Below are 17,938 nucleotides of genomic sequence, written 5' to 3' on the forward strand. Positions count from 1 at the left end.
GATAAGCGGCTAGGAGCTACATTGCGCAATATTGAGCCACATTGCACATTTTATCGCGCTACGTAGCGCGCTTTTTGGGCGGGACTTCGTCGCTGCTACATTCGTCTGTAACCAATCGACAGCGATCTTGATGTGACATCATTCTTTCCTTCCATTTTGCAGTGCAAAAGTGACCCTTCTATAGCGCGATGTTGCGCAATATCGCTGGTAATGCGCGATTTCGCGCAACACTATAGAGTCTATTGGAGCCGAATCGCGCGACATCCACGCAAAAAAAGATCATGTACTAGCGACAAGCTGCAGCGACGAGCTGCAGACGACATTGAGCTGTGAGATGTGAACAGCTCCATTGAAATGCATTGGACAAGCTACATAGAGCGATAGCGCGTGGAAATATGTGCGATATCGCGGGAAAAAATTGTGCGATAAACCGCTCAGTGGGAACGGGGCCTTATAGTGCATATTCTGTAATACATAGAGGAAACAAAGTCCTTCAAGCATTAAAAGACAGAAAACCACTGCGCTAGGAGAACTAAGTTTGAAAATTTGAGGAGCCGCAACACTGTTGGTTATATTAAAGGAGAACTATGGGGTTAAGGCTTTTCCCCATAGTTCTCCTTAGGGTAACGGGAGGATACAAACTAGCGTCCTCCCGTCACCTTAGGCTCAGTATACCGCGAGCTGTAGCTACTGACCTCTGAACCCTGCCTTACACACTACTGACCAATGTGTTACATACTTCTAACCTCTGAGCTCTATGTTAAATACTACTGACCTCTGAACCCTGCCTTACACACTACTGACCTCTGTGTTACATACTACTAACCCCTGAGTTACATGCTACTGACCTTTTAACCCTGCCTTACACACTACTGACCTCTGGGTTACATGCTACGAACCTCTGAACTCTATGTTATATACTACTGACCTCTGAATCCTGCCTTACACACTACTGACCTCTGTGTTACATACTACTAACCTCTGAACTCTGTTACATACTACTGACCTCTGAATCCTGCCTTACACACAACTGACCGTTGTTACATACTTCTAACTAGGGATGCACCGATACCGATACTAGTATCGGTATCGGTGCCGATACCGACTATTTGGGTGAGTACTCGTATTCCCTCAAATGCTCCGATACCTAGCACAAGTACTTCCTGTATCAGGAACCCGGGCAGCGAATCATTACACGCTGCCCTGTTTCCTGATTGGCCAGGAAACGGCTCCATGCTCTCTTGTCACTTGTGATGAGAGAGCATGGAGCCGACTTCCCGGCCAATCAGGAAGCCGGGTAGCGTGCAGTGACGCGCTGCCCGGCTTCCCGATTGGTCAGGAAGCTAGCAAATCCAGAAGCCGAGCACCGTGTAATGACGCAGCGCCCGGCATTCTGATTGGCCGGGAAGCCGGCGTCATACTCCCTCGTCATCTCATGAATCATAATATTAAGAAAGTGACCTTAAAGCATTAGTTTGTATTCCTTTAGAAAAAATGTGACCTGTCCCTTTAAGAAAAAGTATCGGTAATTGGTATCTGCGAGTACTTGATCAAAAGTATCGGTACTCGTACTTGGTCTTAAAAAAGTGGTATCGGTGCATCCCTACTTCTAACCTCTGAGCTCTGTTACCTACTACTGATCTCTGAACCCTGCCTTACACACTACTGACCTCTGTTACCTACTTCTAACCTCTGAGCTCTATGTTACATGCTACTGACTGCTGAATCCTGCCTTACACACTACTGACCAATGTGTTACATACTTCTAACCTCTGTTACAGACTACTGACCGCTGAATCCTGCCTTACACACTACTGACCTCTGTTACATACTTCTAAACTCTGAGCTCTGTTACATACTTCTGACCTCTGAACCGTACCTTACACATTACTGACCACTGTGTTACCTCTAACCTCTGTCACATACTACTGACCTCTGAACCCTGCCTTACACACTACTGACCTGTGTTACATATTTCTAACCTCTGTGTTACATACTACTTACCTCTGAACCCTACCTTACACACTACTGACCTCTGTGTTACATACTCTGAGCTCTATTTTACATACTACTGACCTCTGAACCCTGCCTTACACACTACTGACCTCTGTTATTTACTTCTAACCTCTGATACACACTACTGACCTCTATGTTACATACTACTGACCTCTGCATTACACACCTTAGCTCTGAAAACTGTTACATACTACCGACACCTGCACCGTACGTTACACAATACTGGTGAATAGAGCCATATTACACTTTCTGCCAAAGAATAAATAAATGCTCCCATGCAGCAAAAAAAATGTGCATTACTTTTGAGCCTGCAAAGTATTACAAGCACAATGAGTTGATCCGGGTGCAAGCGTAATGAAACCATGTTGCACCCTCAATATGGGTGTAACATGGAACATGATATAAAAGCTGGAATTAGTCTTTAACTGTCCCTGTAATTAAACACACATGCAACAGGAAGATTCATCTGCAGTGAATATTTGAGTGAATGTCACATTGCATTTTCTCGTGCACATTGCATCCCTGTTGTAAATAAGTGACAAACCCTCCAGATATCTGTCACCGGTGGTGATGATGAGCGGTCACAGGGTGATGATGAGCAGACCGGTTAATGGGCTCCTCCGGCTGTCCCGTCGCTCACCACTAGATGTCCCGGAGAGTCGCTGGTAGGTGCCCTCTTGGGTGACATCATGTGTGATTGGCAGGTCTGTGCAGTGGTGGGCGGGGTTAGGGCTCAGGTGACGTGTCCGTGTCTGGGGATAGGCGGATCCCGTACACCCGGCGATAACAAGGAAGTGCTCAGCCCATGCTGGAGAGCAGCGGACACTTGACAGGGCGCAGCACTCGGGGAGAACCCATAGGACATGTTCAGCTGGATGGGGAAGGAGAGCGGCTCCGGCCGCCAGCAGCAGGACGTGCACCAGACGGTGACGGGCGGCCTGCAGGCTTTGTATACCGGGAAGCTGCTGCCTCTGGAGGAACATTACCGCTTCCATGAGTTCCATTCCCCGGCGCTGGAGGAGGCGGACTTCAAGAACCGGCCCATGGTGCTGCTGGTGGGCCAGTACAGTACGGGGAAGACCACCTTCATCAGGTGAGGGCAGAGGATGATGGGTGGAGTGTATTCTGTAGCCAAGGGGTGCCATGGCTGTGACCTCATTGTGCAATGTATGACCTCATTGTGCCAATCATGACACCAACCCCTGTGCTGGTATTGGACCTGACTCTTACCCTCATTGTGCCATACATGACAACTGCCTCCTGTGCTGGTATTGGACATGGTTCTCGCCCTCATTGTGCCATACATGACAGCTGTCCCCTGTGCTGGTATTGGGCATGGCTCTGACATTGTGCCATACATAACGCTGCCCCCGTGCCGGTATTGGGCATGGCTCTGACCTCATTGTGCCATACATGACACTGCCCTCGTCCCGGTATTGGGCATGGCTCTGACCTCATTGTGCCATACATGACACTGCCACCGTGCCGGTATTGGGCATGGCTCTGACCTCATTGTGCCATACATGACACTGCCCCCTGTACTAGTATTGGACATGGCTCTGACCTCATTGTGCCATACATGACACTGCCCCCTGTGCTAGTATTGGACATGGCTCTGACCTCATTGTGCCATACATGACACTGCCCCCTGTACTAGTATTGGACATGGCTGTGACCTCATTGTGCCATACATGACACTGCCCCCTGTAGTAGCATTGGACATGGCTCTGACCTCATTGTGTCATACATGACAGCTGGTACTGGACATGGCTCTCACACTTGTATCATTCATGGCAGCTGCCTGTGTGTTGGCATTGGGCATGGATCTCACCCTAATTGTACCATACATGCCAGCTTCTGCTGTTCTGACATTTTTCCTTCTCTGTGACTGGCATGGCTCTCATCGTCACTGTGCCATACATACATACATACATACATACTGGCTGACCCTGTACTGTTATGTTTCTTTCAGTTTGACTGGCTTGGCTCTCACCCTCATTGTACCACCTTTTGTCTCTGTTCTTGCATGCTTCCTTATGTATGACTGGCTTGGCTCTGCCCCTAAATATGCCACGTGTTATACATGTCACCTGCCCCAACCACCTCTGGACTGGTATGTTTCCTTCTGTGTGACTGGCATGGCTACGACCCTCACTGGGCCACCTCTGCCATGCATGCCAGCTTCCCCTGTACTGGTATGGTTCCTTATGTGTGACAAGTGTCAACGTCACCATGCCAGCTGCCTATGACCTCTCCGCACTAACTTACTACAACGTACTCTCCCCTGCCCACTTTAAATGTGCCCATCTGATATAGAGATGATGGACGTTTAGCAGATCATATCATTCTACATTCTGAGGGATTCATTGGTCATAACACGTAAGGCTATTGTTATCAGGTGGAAGAAACCACGCCCCCCCCCCATGGGATTCATGATGAGAATCTGATCTTGAGATGACTACAAGATGAGCTGTCCTGGTCCGAATATTATGACAGCCATTCATTGCTGTATGTTTATTGTTATGTATTTTACAACAAAACCACATTGTATGTCATCATGGTTAACACAAGACTGTCAACATGTTTATATTTTCTTTTATTCTCTTATGCTAAATGTCTATGATCAGACATCTTTGTATTCTGAATGTAACACCTTTTGGACTCTTCAAAGCTACAATTTTTTTTTTTTGTTACAATTGTTTGAGGTCAGGAAAAAAGAGTTTAACCTCCCTGGCGGTATTCCCGAGTGTAGCTCGGGGTTACTTTTCCATACCATAAGCGGTAACCCAGAGCTACACTCGGGAAAGCTGCATAGCATTTACTGACCTTGTCCCTCGAGCCACGCTTCCTGCCGCCTTCCGGGTTCCGTCGCTTGCAAGCGTACGCATCGCAGGGGGGCGGAACCGGCGAGATATTTAAAAAAATAAATTAAAAAAAACGACAAAGACAAAAAACATTCGGAAAAAAAAAATAGACTGAAAAATGACCGAAAAAAATTAAAAGTCATACCGCCAGGGAGGTTAAAGTGCAAATAGTCCAATGTTTTTTTTTTTTTTTAGTTTTGGGTAGAGTGGAGAGGCATTAGAACACCTGTCAGTTGTTTTTTTTTTGCTGTCTGTGTCCCCGTTAGGGAGATTTGCCATCCCTAATTGTTCTTCTGACCATTATCACTGAAAGTGAATGAAAATCCCACATTTTGGGTTTGGGGAAACAGATAGGAAATCTTCCAATGGGGACCCTGCTGACCACCAGTGATTTCCCTCACTTTGGAGAGATTTCCTCTTACTACCTGTTGTAGCTATCAGACACGAAGTGAAATCTCCCCAATGGGACACAGATAGCCAAAAAAAAAAAAAAAAAAGCTAACGGGTTACAATTCTCCTTTTACGAGGGATGCACCGAATCCAGTTTTTCGGTATCAAGTACCGATATTTTCTTTTCTGCACTGGCCAATACCGATATCGGAAGTCCCATTAAGGAAGCCAGGCGGAGTGTAATGACTCTCCACCCAGTCTCCCGATTAGCAGGGAAGCCGTCTCCATGCCCCCTGTCACCAAGTGACGAGGAAGCATGGAGCCGGTTCTCTGGCCAATCAGGAAGCCGGGCGCCATGTAATGACGCGTCGCCCGGCTTCCTGATTGGTCGAGAAGCTGGTCAATCAGGAAGCCAGGCAACGCGTCAGTAAACGGTGCCCGGCTTCCTGATTGGCTGGGAAGCTGTCTCCATGTTCCCTCGTGACGAGGGAACATGGAGTAGGCTTCCCTGGCCAATCCGGGCAGCAAATGACTCGCTGTCCGGCTTCCTGATGCCTGGCCCGAAACTTGAGCTTCCGGTATCGGAGCATTTGGGCGAGTACGAGTACTCACCCACATACTCGGCATCGGCACCAATAACAATAATAGTCCCTCTCCCTTACACTATCAAAAAAAAAAGAAGAGTTTTGACTTTAGTTCTTCTAGAAAAAAAAAATATAAATATATATTTGTTTCACTTCTTTGGAGTATACTCCACTTCTTTGTTATCCTGCCATTATCCTTTTGTGCAACATAAACCTGGCTCAGGGTAGGAATGCCTATACTGGGAGCCTATCAGACATATTGCGTGGGAGCCAGAGCGGTAGCTGCTGGAACGCACAGCAATCGCATACTAAACTTCCTCCTTCGTTCTGGAGCAGGATTGGGCACGGTGGTGCATTGAAGTTAATGGCACCGCGGCTATGCCCCCACCCCCTACCCACAGTGCGATTGGACGTGTGGCAAAACATTGCTTGCCTTCCGGTCCACTGCGAACGGTAAAAATGCATGTTCTATCTGAGCGGTAGCTGCTGGAACGCACAGCAATCGCACACTAAACTTCCCCCTTCGTTCTGGGGCTGGAGGCGCCGTGGCGGTGCATTGAAGTCAATGGCATCGCAGCCGCCACACCCCGTGGTCAAGCAGTGCGTTTTGGACGTGTGGCAAACCATTGCCTGCATTCCGGTCCACTGCAAAAGCAAATAGTGCTGCAAGCTCTATTTTTTGCATTCGCAGTGGACTGGAATGCAGGCAATGGTTTGCCACGCGTCCGATCACGCTGTGGGGCGTGGCTGCAGTGCCATTGACTTCAATGCACCGACACGCCCCTTCCCGCCCCATAACGAAGGGGGAAGTTTAGTGTGTGATTGCTGTGCGTTCCAGCAGCTACTGCTCTGGAACGCACCGCAATTTGTGTGAACAAGCCCTTAAAGCTCTTTTACTGCTTGTTAAACTGTGTAAATCCATTCTTGTCCTTAGTCTGTGTACAGGCTTTAGGAGTGTTGATGCTGCTTCATGATTCATAATGATCTGGATACTGGCGTCACCTTCCTGGCTATATTGTTGGCCATAGGCACGTGAATCACAGAAGTGGCTGAACAGCTTTGGAAATATCTTGGCAGGTAAAAAGGTCACATATGTGTGTTCAGTGGTATTTTGCTATTTGACTGGAATTTCGAGTGGAAGGAAACCTGTCACTAAGGAAAAAGAAAAAGCACAGGAACACTCAGCCATTCACTAACTAAAGTAACATGCTCCTGCCAAGTCTTTCTGTGAACAAATGAATGTTTCAGTGTAGTACTAAGTTTGTTGTGGGTGCAGGAAATAGCTGCTGCCATTTATATAGTTCAGGCACCTAGAGGGATGCATACATTCAGCAGTCTCTGCTGCCACATCCAAATCCTGAGCTTTTCTAATCTGCAATGCTCTGACATTTTGTGGTAGTGTCAGAGCTTGCCATTCCGCCCCGCTCACCCACTGGCCCATGAGATGATGATGATGATGAGATGTCTCCATGGCCATTAGGAATGAGCTGGATCGGCACTGGGGCTTTAAAAAAGCATCTCAAAATATAGCGTTCTATTCTATAGCATCTCCTTTAAAGCATCGTATATGAGAAGTTTAACACATAGGCACCCCGTTCACATCACGCTGCTATGAATTTGATGTTTTTTTGAGATGCTGAAGAATAGATTAGATAGATATAGATATATATATATTTATAACTTTCTGGTGCTGTTGCAGGGGTAGCCAAACTTTGGCCCTCCAGCTGTGGTGGAACTACAAATCCCATGAGGCATTGCAAGATTCTCACAGCCATAGACTTGACTCCCGGAGAGGGATGCATCATGGGATTTGTAGTTTCACCACAGCTGGAGGGGCCAGAGTTTGGCTACCCCTGGCCTAGGGCATTTGATGCATGGGGATGTGCAGACACAACCATTAGGAATGTGCAGCTGGGTGTCAGAATGGTCCAGGATGTGGCTGCAGGTATGAACATCTCTATGTTTGCTCTGCACTATATACCGTACCTCCTAGCAGCAATAGCCAGCACTCTATAAACACATGTATTAAAAGCAGAGGTGTTGGCAGCATATATTTGCAGTAAATCTATGTGGAAGGCACACTGCCCCATCAAGGTCCTTCTGTCTAGTGTGGTCCCTAAGCTAACAAGGAGTGCATGGAGGTAAATAATTCCCCCTTAAAGGTGCAGAGACGGGCGTGGCCGGGATGTGAAGCAGCGCGGACGTGACTGAGGGAGCTCCGCCGCTGCACTGACCTTTATCCGGCATCCATCCTGTAGATTCGGCTCCTGTTGTACTCACCTAAGCTCCGGTGGATGTCCGGAGCAGGGGGAGATGCCATCTAGGTCCGGTAAGAGAGGCAACGGTCCCAAAGGAGGCTGGAGACGATCACAGCGAGTGCAGAGACACACCAGAAGCCAAGCACAGCATGTAGGCAGCTGATGATCTCCAGTGTGACCCTTCAATCAGTAACTAGCTCTTTAAACTCCCATTCACACCAGTTGCAGTGCGTTCTGGCCGATTCTGCAGCACTGCCTGCATGCTGTGCTGAGCTTCTGGTGTGTCTCTGCACCTTTTAAGGGGGAATTATTTACCTCCAGGCACTCCTTGTTAGCTTAGGGACCACACTAGACAGAAGGACCTTGATGGGGCAGTGTGCCTTCCAGATAGATTTACTGCAAATATATGCTGCAACTGGTGTGAACGGGCCCTAAAGCAAGGTGCACCTGACAGCAGTTTTCTTCTCTAGCTACAGAGTTGCCATAAGGGCAGGTTCACAGTCACACCATTTTCCAGACCAAATCTGGTCCAGATTTGGTCCGAAAAATGGTGTAAACCTCTGCTCACAGTTCCAGTGTATTCCAGACCAGACAAAATGAGACATGCAGTATTTTTCTGGTCTGGTCTGAAACGGACTGCGCTGGTGTGAACAGAGGCCAGAAATAGCATAGGGATACATTAGGATGCATTTTGGGTCTGGAAACAATCAGGTCTGGTCTCAAGACTATCTGAATGTGGTGTGAATGGGCCCCCAAGGGACACTAAACTCAGGAACACTAGTCTTAAAAATACCTTCAAGTACCTTTTAACTATTAACATTAATTATTTAACATTAATTATATGTATCTTATTTGTGTATCACTCGGCTGTAGATCCTCAAATCACCTCCGCTCTAAGCTCGCTCCCGTGATGGACTCATGTATAATCTACTAATTTGTATTGAAATTGTAATCCATCACAGGGACGAGCTTGGAGCGGTGACTACTTTACAACACACACAGGGACCATGGGGAAGAAAAGTAGCCCCCCTCCAGAAGGAAGGACAGTGTCCGCACCACTTCAGAGATGATTTGAGGATCTACAGCTGTGTAATGCACAAATAAGATACATTTTTGTTAATAGTTAAAGTGGACCTTTACCCATATCTTTAAAATAACAACAAACACACATTTAGAAATGTTTAGTAATGATAATCTACAAACTGATACGTCTAGATAATTGCCGGCTTTGTATTCTTTGCATAGCCTAAAGATTTAACTTCTGAGTTTAGTGTCACTGTAAGGTAATAAATGAATGTTAATAAATATATAGACACATTCCTTAGTTATTATTAGTCCTCTCTGAATCTTTTGCATCTAATAATAATAATGTGACTTTGTGTACCAGACAAACATAGCTAAAGACTCTCGAACTTTGGGAAGGTTTATTTTCTCCCTCTGAACTTCCATGTTCCCTCCGGGCAGGAATACGCATTGTTTTTGGTTGACAGTTGCAGGGGACATGTTTAGATTAATAGAATATATATAACTGTGGTGGAGCAGAGGAAGCTGAACCTTGTGTTTGGGAGTTCAGACCCGGGACATACTAGTTCACATGAGTCTGAACTTTTGTTTGCAGCGGAAAGGGAATGCTAACATAGGCAACTTTTAAAAAGTGCACACTCTTTAAAACACTGCAAATGCAAAGTTCAGTTGAATAGCTTGTGGTCTGTAGCTGTTATTGGTCAGACGTTGGTTTCATGTCACTAAAGGGGGTTTTAGTCCAGCCTTTGTTATGCTAGCTAAAGTAGTTAGTACCATTATTCAGGAAAGTCCAAAAGTTGTTTTATGGGTCTCTTATTTAGAAATGGAGAATATGTCTCTATAGTAGGTAGCAGCCCATCTTATTGCCAATATCTGCTTAACAGGGCAGACTAGAAAATGGAAGATGTTCAGATTGACAAGTACAGGAAGCCAAGACATGTGCTTCAGGATTTACAAGGGTCATACGTCTGGGGGTTTGCTGCAGCATTCACATTTTCAACTGTAGTCATTCATTGCTTGTTATACTCCCAATAAATAGGTATACATGTCTTTACTGGATATCCTGGCTCTGCCTAATCTGTGGATTGCAGAAGGTATACATGAGTCGAAGACTCTTGTCTGTTCAACAAACCTTCCTAGATGTACTAGAAAGTTTTTTTATTGCAGCATATGACTTCCTGTGACAGGCATTTGTTACATATGTAATGAGATGTGTTCCAGTGACTACAGGAATAGTTAGGTTCAAACTATGGAAGATACACCTGCTCACTGCTTTCACTTCCTCACTAGATATCCACATCTGTTTCCTGCTACAGAACATCATACTGGATGAGATCTTGGGGTACCAGTGCCTAAAAAATGTATGCTGGCCATAGTCTAGTTTTGTTAAGATCTGATTTCTTCCTACACAGAAAACCTCATGACAAATAGTAATTGAAACAAAATGTAAAAATCCAGAGGTTAGTCTGCAGGAAGTGAAAGAGCGTAGGAGCATGATGCTCGTCAATGAGAAGATGTCCAGTGTTTTCCAGGACTCCCAGTCTAAGTGCCTTAAAATTTGGGAACCCTGGGTTACTTTTTTGCCTTTCCTTTCTTGAATCCTTGTAGTCTTTAGTCACTTGTAGATTACCTGTTTATGTTTGGATTGAGCCATTGGGGGTGTGGATAGGAGCTCTCAGTCCCCCTGTTTTTTCCTTCTCCTTCCCTGGTCCCTCCCCTTTCCCGCTCCCTCTTTGTTGCACTGTCCTCTGTCCATTTAGCCCTCCTTCCACCTCTCTCACTTCTTCTCCTGATTTCTCTTTTACATATTTCCTGTATTCCTCTTGCCATCCAAGTTGAACTATTCCATAGTGGGTGGGAAATGACTTATTGGCACATTGGTCCTAGGCACAGGGCTGTTGTTTCTCACCCTTGGTGCCATTTTTCTTTTGCTCCTGTACACTTTTTGTTGTGTATGTTTACATTCCTGCCTCTGCTTGGGCTACACAGCTTTCAAACCTTTAAAAATGAATACAAATGATTGCAACCGATAACACCCCCCCCACACGTAATAACTGTGTATTCACACTACTAAATTATCAAAAGGGCTGCACAAATCTGTTGGGTCACCTGTGTATGGCCATCATTGCTCTTTCCAAAATGTTATAAAATGCAGCTTTTATGTAACTTGTCCTGGCAGATGAGGAATATAAATGTTAAAGAGCCAGAAGCACCAAAATGGTTGGGTTACTATGAAGGCCATACCTCGGTTCAGCACCTAAGATACTACTTTAGTTCTTGGACCTTGCTAGAGATTCCTATCGCCATCTCGGCATTGCTGGTTGCAGAGCCTGTTCTGCTGCTCTAGTAGCCACCCGCTTTCTGGCCAGATACAAAGACAAGACAATCAGCAGTGTGGATTAATAAAAGTAAATAACTTCATATTTCATTGACACCTCTTAGCCCTGGTTCACGCCTAGATAGAAGTTTTTGAGCAGTTCGAAAAGCGCTTTTAACTGCCCAACACAAGAAATCCCATGATTTTAAATGCCCTGGTTCACACCTGAGCAGAAAAACGCCAGCAGAAAAACGTCAGACGCATGAAAAAATGCAGGAGATTCTTTGGGCAGTTAAAAGCGCTTTTCCTCCCCATAGACTTCATTGGAAATGGCCAAAACGTGCAACAGAAGCATGTTGCACTTTTTTGTGCGTTTATACGCGTGTCCTTCCATTGCCCACAATGGGTTTATGAGCTGCCAACCAAAACGCGTGTGAACCAGGGCTTAAAGGAAACCGCTCCTGAAAGTATCATACAGGCTGGCATTGCTGACTTCTCATTCTTCCAATGCTATTTGCCTGGCTGTCATATTGTCCTCTTGTTTCTAACTAAGTGGTTGACTCCAAAAAAAAGTATACAGATCCAGAGGATTTTTATTGGTTTGCATAAAATGTGCTGAAGCCGGTTGGATCAGATTTATAACTAGGCAACTAACCTTTTCAGGAGGAGATCGGCAATGGCAGCCTAAATCTAGGAAAGAGTTCCTTTTAAAGTGAAGCTGTGCTTTGCCCATGCAGGTTTGCTTTGTTCCCTCCATCCCCAACAACATTTACCGATCTTATGTCACGATGTGGGCCAGTCACCAAGCTCCCGTTAGAACTTTTTATGTTTTTTGCAGCTAATGCAACATTTCATCATTATTACATAAAACAAAAATTCTCACCTTCAGTGGGTCTGTAGAAGGAAAAAGAAGACAATGTTTGTTTTATGACCTTGTTATCACCTCTGTATGATTTATATGACTCGAGCACACAACACGTTTTTTAAAGTTATCATTTTTACTGAACTGTTTTTCTTATCCATATCCAATAAGGTGTAATTTGTGTTCTTCTAATTTTACAGATACTTACTAGAACAAGATTTTCCAGGAATGCGAATTGGACCTGAGCCTACAACGGATTCATTCATTGCTGTCATGCACGGTGAAAAAGAAGGAAGCATTCCAGGAAATGCGTTGGTTGTCGACCCCAAAAAACCCTTTCGTAAACTAAATAGTTTTGGGAATGCCTTTCTAAACCGGTGAGCTCTCATTACAAATCTAATTTGCTGTAAAATGTACAGAATCCTCCAGAAATATCCGGCCTTCAAATTGGGTGCATGTTATAGGATTACTTTGGTGTAGCTGTTCTTGTTGAAACTCCTTTTGTAACTGAATAGGCAGCTTTGAACTAAGTGACATTTAAGGGATCACATGATGGTTGTAGGAAGGATCCAATAAGATGCTGAAGTAGGACATTTTTTCAGTGACATGTACAGTTTGTGTAGTCTGCAATTTGTACTCAAGCTCAACTGAACTGATATTTCTGCAATCTGTACAGTGATGCTTTGTTTTTATTTCAATATTTTTCCAATGTGCCAACAGTAGTTACTAGGGATTAGGGTTGCAACTAATGTTTATGTTCATAATCGATTTAGTTGGCCGATGATTTTTATTTCCGATTTTAATCGGATAAAAAAAATAAACATTAAATACCATCTTTAATTTAAAATAAAATACACGAGGGCGTGGCTTGGACATGGCGCCGTGAGCACACGCATTAGGAGAGCTCTGCAGCCACTGAACCGCACCGACGTCTTAACGAGCCCTATGCCCTGAATTCCTTCATGCCCAAGGAGCAGAGGACCCACAGCACCCACGGTGACCCCAGATCTGCCTCCCTCTACAACGATTGCCGCGGCCTCGACTGCAGCCAAGATGGCGCTTACCCGCTCCTCGGCGGCCGGTCTCCTGTCAGGTAGGAAGCAGGGACGAGGCACAACAACCCTGACCCCTGACCAGGATGAGCCCCGAGAACCGGAATGCCCAGGGTTCCCAAGCCAGCCACAGGACACACCGCGCCCAGGCTCCCCGCCCAGCCCCTCTCTGTTCACACACGTGCTGACTCTGGATGCACAGGGGGAGAGCGGTCTGCAGGGCCTGCTGCCGCATCTGCCCACTAAAAGGGACCTTGACAACATGGCTTCCTCTATCGTTGCGGCCCTAAAAAAAGAGCTCCATGACCTCACCCACCGCATTGAGGCAGTAGATGAGCGTGTCACCTCGGTGGAATCCGTTACCACATCTCTGTCGGCTCGCGTAGAGGCCCTGGAAGCGGACGCACAAATGACCACCACTCGCCTGATGTCCATGCACCTCCGCCTAGACGACTCAGAGAACCGGAACCGCAGGAATAACATACGCCTGCGAGGTATCCCAGAGGCCACGTCCGGCATCCACCTGAGAGACACTGTGGCTGCCATTCTTAACGCCCTGCTGGGTAAGGCCCCTGACGCAGCCTTGGAACTTGACCGGGTCCACAGGGTCAACAGTGCGCGCCCTCCTACGCCTTCTGTACCCAGAGATGTCTTGTACGAGGGACAATACACCAGGGTGCTGAATGTAATACACCATGCCCGCTCCACCCCGTCACCTTTTGATGCTACTATCCACTGACGCAGAGAAAGCATTTGACGGGGTGGAGTGGCGCCTCCTTCAGACCACACTTCGCCACATAGGCCTGGGCCCAAACATGTTGCGTTGGATTTCTGCACTCTACTCGTCCCCGTCGGCTGCCGTCCGTGTGAATGAGGCCCGCTCTGACTTTTTCTCTATATCCAATGGCACCAGACAGGGATGCCCCCTTTCCCCGCTCATATTCATACTTACTCTAGAACCTTTCCTTTGTCACATACGATCCATCTTTACACCGGCTCAAAAGGACCGCATCCTACACCTAGCACATCACTCCTCTATTGCATCCAAGACCCAGGAGCTGGGTTATAAAATAGTATCTAGATGGTACCGAGTCCCAACAGCTCTCCATATGATGTACCCTAAGGTCCCACCTACATGCTGGAGGTGTCAGAGTGCCCCGGGCACGTTAATACATACATTCTGGTCCTGCCCTCTTTTACTCCCGTTTTGGCGAGGGGTGATTGCCACCATGAGAGACCTGGTGATGGTGGACCTGACGGACAACCCCGCAGCATGTCTGCTACACCTGAATGACATGTCCATGGGGAAATACAAAAAATCATTATCCCGACACCTCCTGAATGCCCCGCCCGACTATGTATCCCACTACTGTGGAAACAGCCTACTTGTCCCCCCCTCAGTCTGTGGCTTGTCAAGGTCAATGAGATATATGTGATGGAGAAACTGACCTCTACGCTCCTGAACACTGAGGAGTTCTTTCGGGAGACTTGGAGACCCTGGGCCTCTTTCCAGGACGCAGATGCCTACCGCCAGGCCATGTCCACGACACCCTCCTAGGTCCGAGCGGGGAATGAAATGGAATGCTACTCTCTAGACCCATAACCTTGCTGCTCCTTCCCCCCCCCCAGTTCCCCTCCCTCTGGCTCTCTCCCCCTTATCTTACCCTATATACCTTTCGTCCATACACTGACCCACACTCCCCGCCTTAGCCTATCCCCGTTAATGTCATACATAAGCAAACCATTGACATATGTGTTTTGGAGTGATAGAAACTGTCAGTCTATCTGAGTTTGCTTACCAAGGGCGACTGCCCCAGTGCCTGTGACCGTATTAGACCTATACCACACTGATGTTTTATTACCTGATTTCCGATTTGTATTGAACATGCGGTCTGTTGTTTTCCACTTACTTTTCAAATGTGATGCGTAAGGTCCTCAAGGCCACACAACGCTTGTTATGTTGGGCTGGCTAGCCCTCTCATGCTCTCATTACATGTAATGAGATGACTGTACTCCCCTACCCCGAATGTGTATCGCAGAAGTTGTTATATTGTTGAGACACTGTCTCCTTATGTCATTGTACCTTTTCTGTGTATAATAAAGCTGATTCTTGATTTAAAAAAAAAAAAATACACAAATGGAGTGTTACAAAAAGATTTCGCACCACACTGGAATGCACTGCATTGTGTTACCGCGCGTTCCAATGCAGACGATCGCACGGCGGGTGAGAGGAGTGTTTGCACGCATTCATGGGGGGCGGGGGACATTACTTTTTTCGGTGTATTTTTACATTTATTTATTTTTTGTTAACTTTATTGCTATCACATGGTGGGGCTCATACCTTGGGGGTGTGATAGCACATTGGAGATGACCGTTTCTCTTTAAGGTGACATTAGGGGTCTACAGGTGAAACTCGAATAATTAGAATATCGTGCAGAAGTTCATTTATTTCACTAATGCAACTTAAAAGGTGAAACTAATATATGAGATAGACTCATTACATGCAAAGCAAGATAATTCAAGCCGTGATTTGTCATAATTGTGATGATTATGGCTTACAGCTCATGAAAACCCCAAGAACCCCAAATCCACAACCTCAAAAAAGTAGATTATTACATGCAGTCAATAAAACAAGGATTGTACATAGAACAATATCGGACCTCTGAAAAGTACAAGCATGCATATGTACTCAGTACTTGGTTTGGGCCCCTTTTGCAGCACTTACTGCAATTACTTTTGCACGATATTCTAATTATTCGAGTTTCACCTGTATGAGACCCCTAGGGTCACCTTTCCACTTCTAAGGAGCTATTCAAGCAAACATGGCTTAAAAAGCTTCGGTCAGGGAATGTAAACACAGCAGGTAGTGGGTGTGTGCAATAGCCAAAAGGGCTGCAGAAAAAGATATTTAGAACTCTTCTTTTTTTTTTTTTAAAGGAAAATATCAGGAGTCTGTTTAGACCCCTGATATTTCCCCAAAGACCCTAACAGTAAAGTAAAAAGATAATTTAAAAATAATTTTTTTTATCATTGCGGCCAGTGCATATATGACATTTTCGACATCACCAGTACGCTGCCGCTTATAAACACCCATCTGTCCCAGATTTGGGTCGAGAAACACCAAAGATTCAATTCCCTTACCTAAAACACTTGCAGGGTTATTCACAAAAGCGTGAGGAGTTTGGAGAAGGCAGGAGAAGTTAACAATATGGGACAAAATAGCTGAACTGGAAACATTTTCCAGTTCATCTATGTTGTCCTAGATTGTTCACTTCTCCTGCCTTCTCTAAACCCTTCACCCTTTAGTGAATAACCTTGTAGGTGTTATTTGCAGTCATGTGACTGATATTTCCAGCTTTTAATGTTACAAATTAGGGTTGTTACAGAAAAGAACAATTATAGCTTAGTGAAATTTAAGTCTTAAAGTATAGATGTACTTATGAAAACAAAACGCCTAAATACTGCCACCTTCCTTCCGCCTTGCCCTTCTCCACACAGTACATTAACATCCAGTGTGGGACCAGGCACTTCTGTTGTAATGGGAAGGCTCAGCTCTGGGTTATATAGATGGATAGGATAGATGTGTCCTGTGGGTTGACGATGACCAGTAAGTACACCATCTGAGGTTTTTTTTTTCTTTATATTTAGAGAAAAGGCAAGGATGAGGAACCATATTATGGTGTTTCATGTTTTAGAAAGTGCACTTGTACCATTTGCCTTCCATTGTGCACATAAAAAAAAAATTGTTTATTGAAAATGTTGTGTACATCAAGAGTTTGAGGTGTTTTTGTTTTTTTTTGTTTTCTCTTTATTCCAGCAAAATATGAAGAAAGAAATGTATCAAAACTGGAGCAGACAAAATCTGGAGCAGCTGTGCAAGTCAACTAATCGGCTTTTCTCTTTCATTTTCAAATCTTAACTGAACAAACTGAAGAGAGAAGCTGATTGGTTGCTCTGCACAATTGCTCCAGTTTTTGTCTGCTCCAGTTTTGATAAATTCCCCCTGAAATGTTTTAAGATTGCCACCATGCCCACCAGTGGAATATGTCTGGATCTTCATTTCTCCTGTGCTGCAGAGTTTGTACATTCTTGGTGGTATTGTGTACTGGGTACATACAGTTCACCCAATTTGGGTTCATATACCTATTAGGAGAATCGGGTGATAGTTAGCTCAGCTACAGATTTACTGAGGCAGAGTGGGCAAAGTGTCTTTTTTTTTTAATTTGCTCTGGCCCCTAGCTTCAGCGTGCCTTGTGTGGCTATGAAGTCTGAATTTGTTGGTGTGGTTAGTCAGATTCCTAGAATAGGAGGGGGCAGAGCTAGATGAGCAGGAAGTGTACTGAGTCCTTGATAAACAGGAAAACCCTTCTACTTGTGGGCAGCTGAGAAATGGCAAGGGTCACCACCTTCAGACTTCCATCTGATTGCTTTGTTCCAAAAAATGTGTTTTCGAGGTTGAATCTGCTTTACACCAGAAATGTCCGAGCAACAGCAAATGCTCCAGCAGCTCATTCTTCTGACCAAAGAGCTGCCCGTGAAACGTAACTCTTTTTTCCTCATTGTAAGGAAACA

The 17,938-nt window shown here is 45.5% G+C and overlaps 1 protein-coding gene across 1 annotated transcript in view; it reads left to right on the forward strand.

Moving 5' to 3' along the window:
- Nucleotides 1-2,745: 2,745 nt before the first annotated feature.
- LOC108793923 (EH domain-containing protein 4) overlaps nt 2,746-17,938 on the forward strand; it is a 38,322-nt gene continuing 23,129 nt past the window's right edge. Inside the window, exons 1-2 of the mRNA XM_018564883.1 lie at nt 2,746-3,109; nt 12,515-12,691. Of these exons, the coding sequence (XP_018420385.1) occupies nt 2,880-3,109; nt 12,515-12,691 (407 nt within the window). The 5' untranslated portion in view covers nt 2,746-2,879. The remainder of the gene's footprint in view (nt 3,110-12,514; nt 12,692-17,938) is intronic.

The sequence above is a fragment of the Nanorana parkeri genome, unplaced genomic scaffold (assembly GCF_000935625.1).
Source record: "Nanorana parkeri isolate BGI_ZX_2015 unplaced genomic scaffold, ASM93562v1 scaffold791, whole genome shotgun sequence".
In the NCBI taxonomy this organism is placed as follows: domain Eukaryota; kingdom Metazoa; phylum Chordata; class Amphibia; order Anura; family Dicroglossidae; genus Nanorana; species Nanorana parkeri.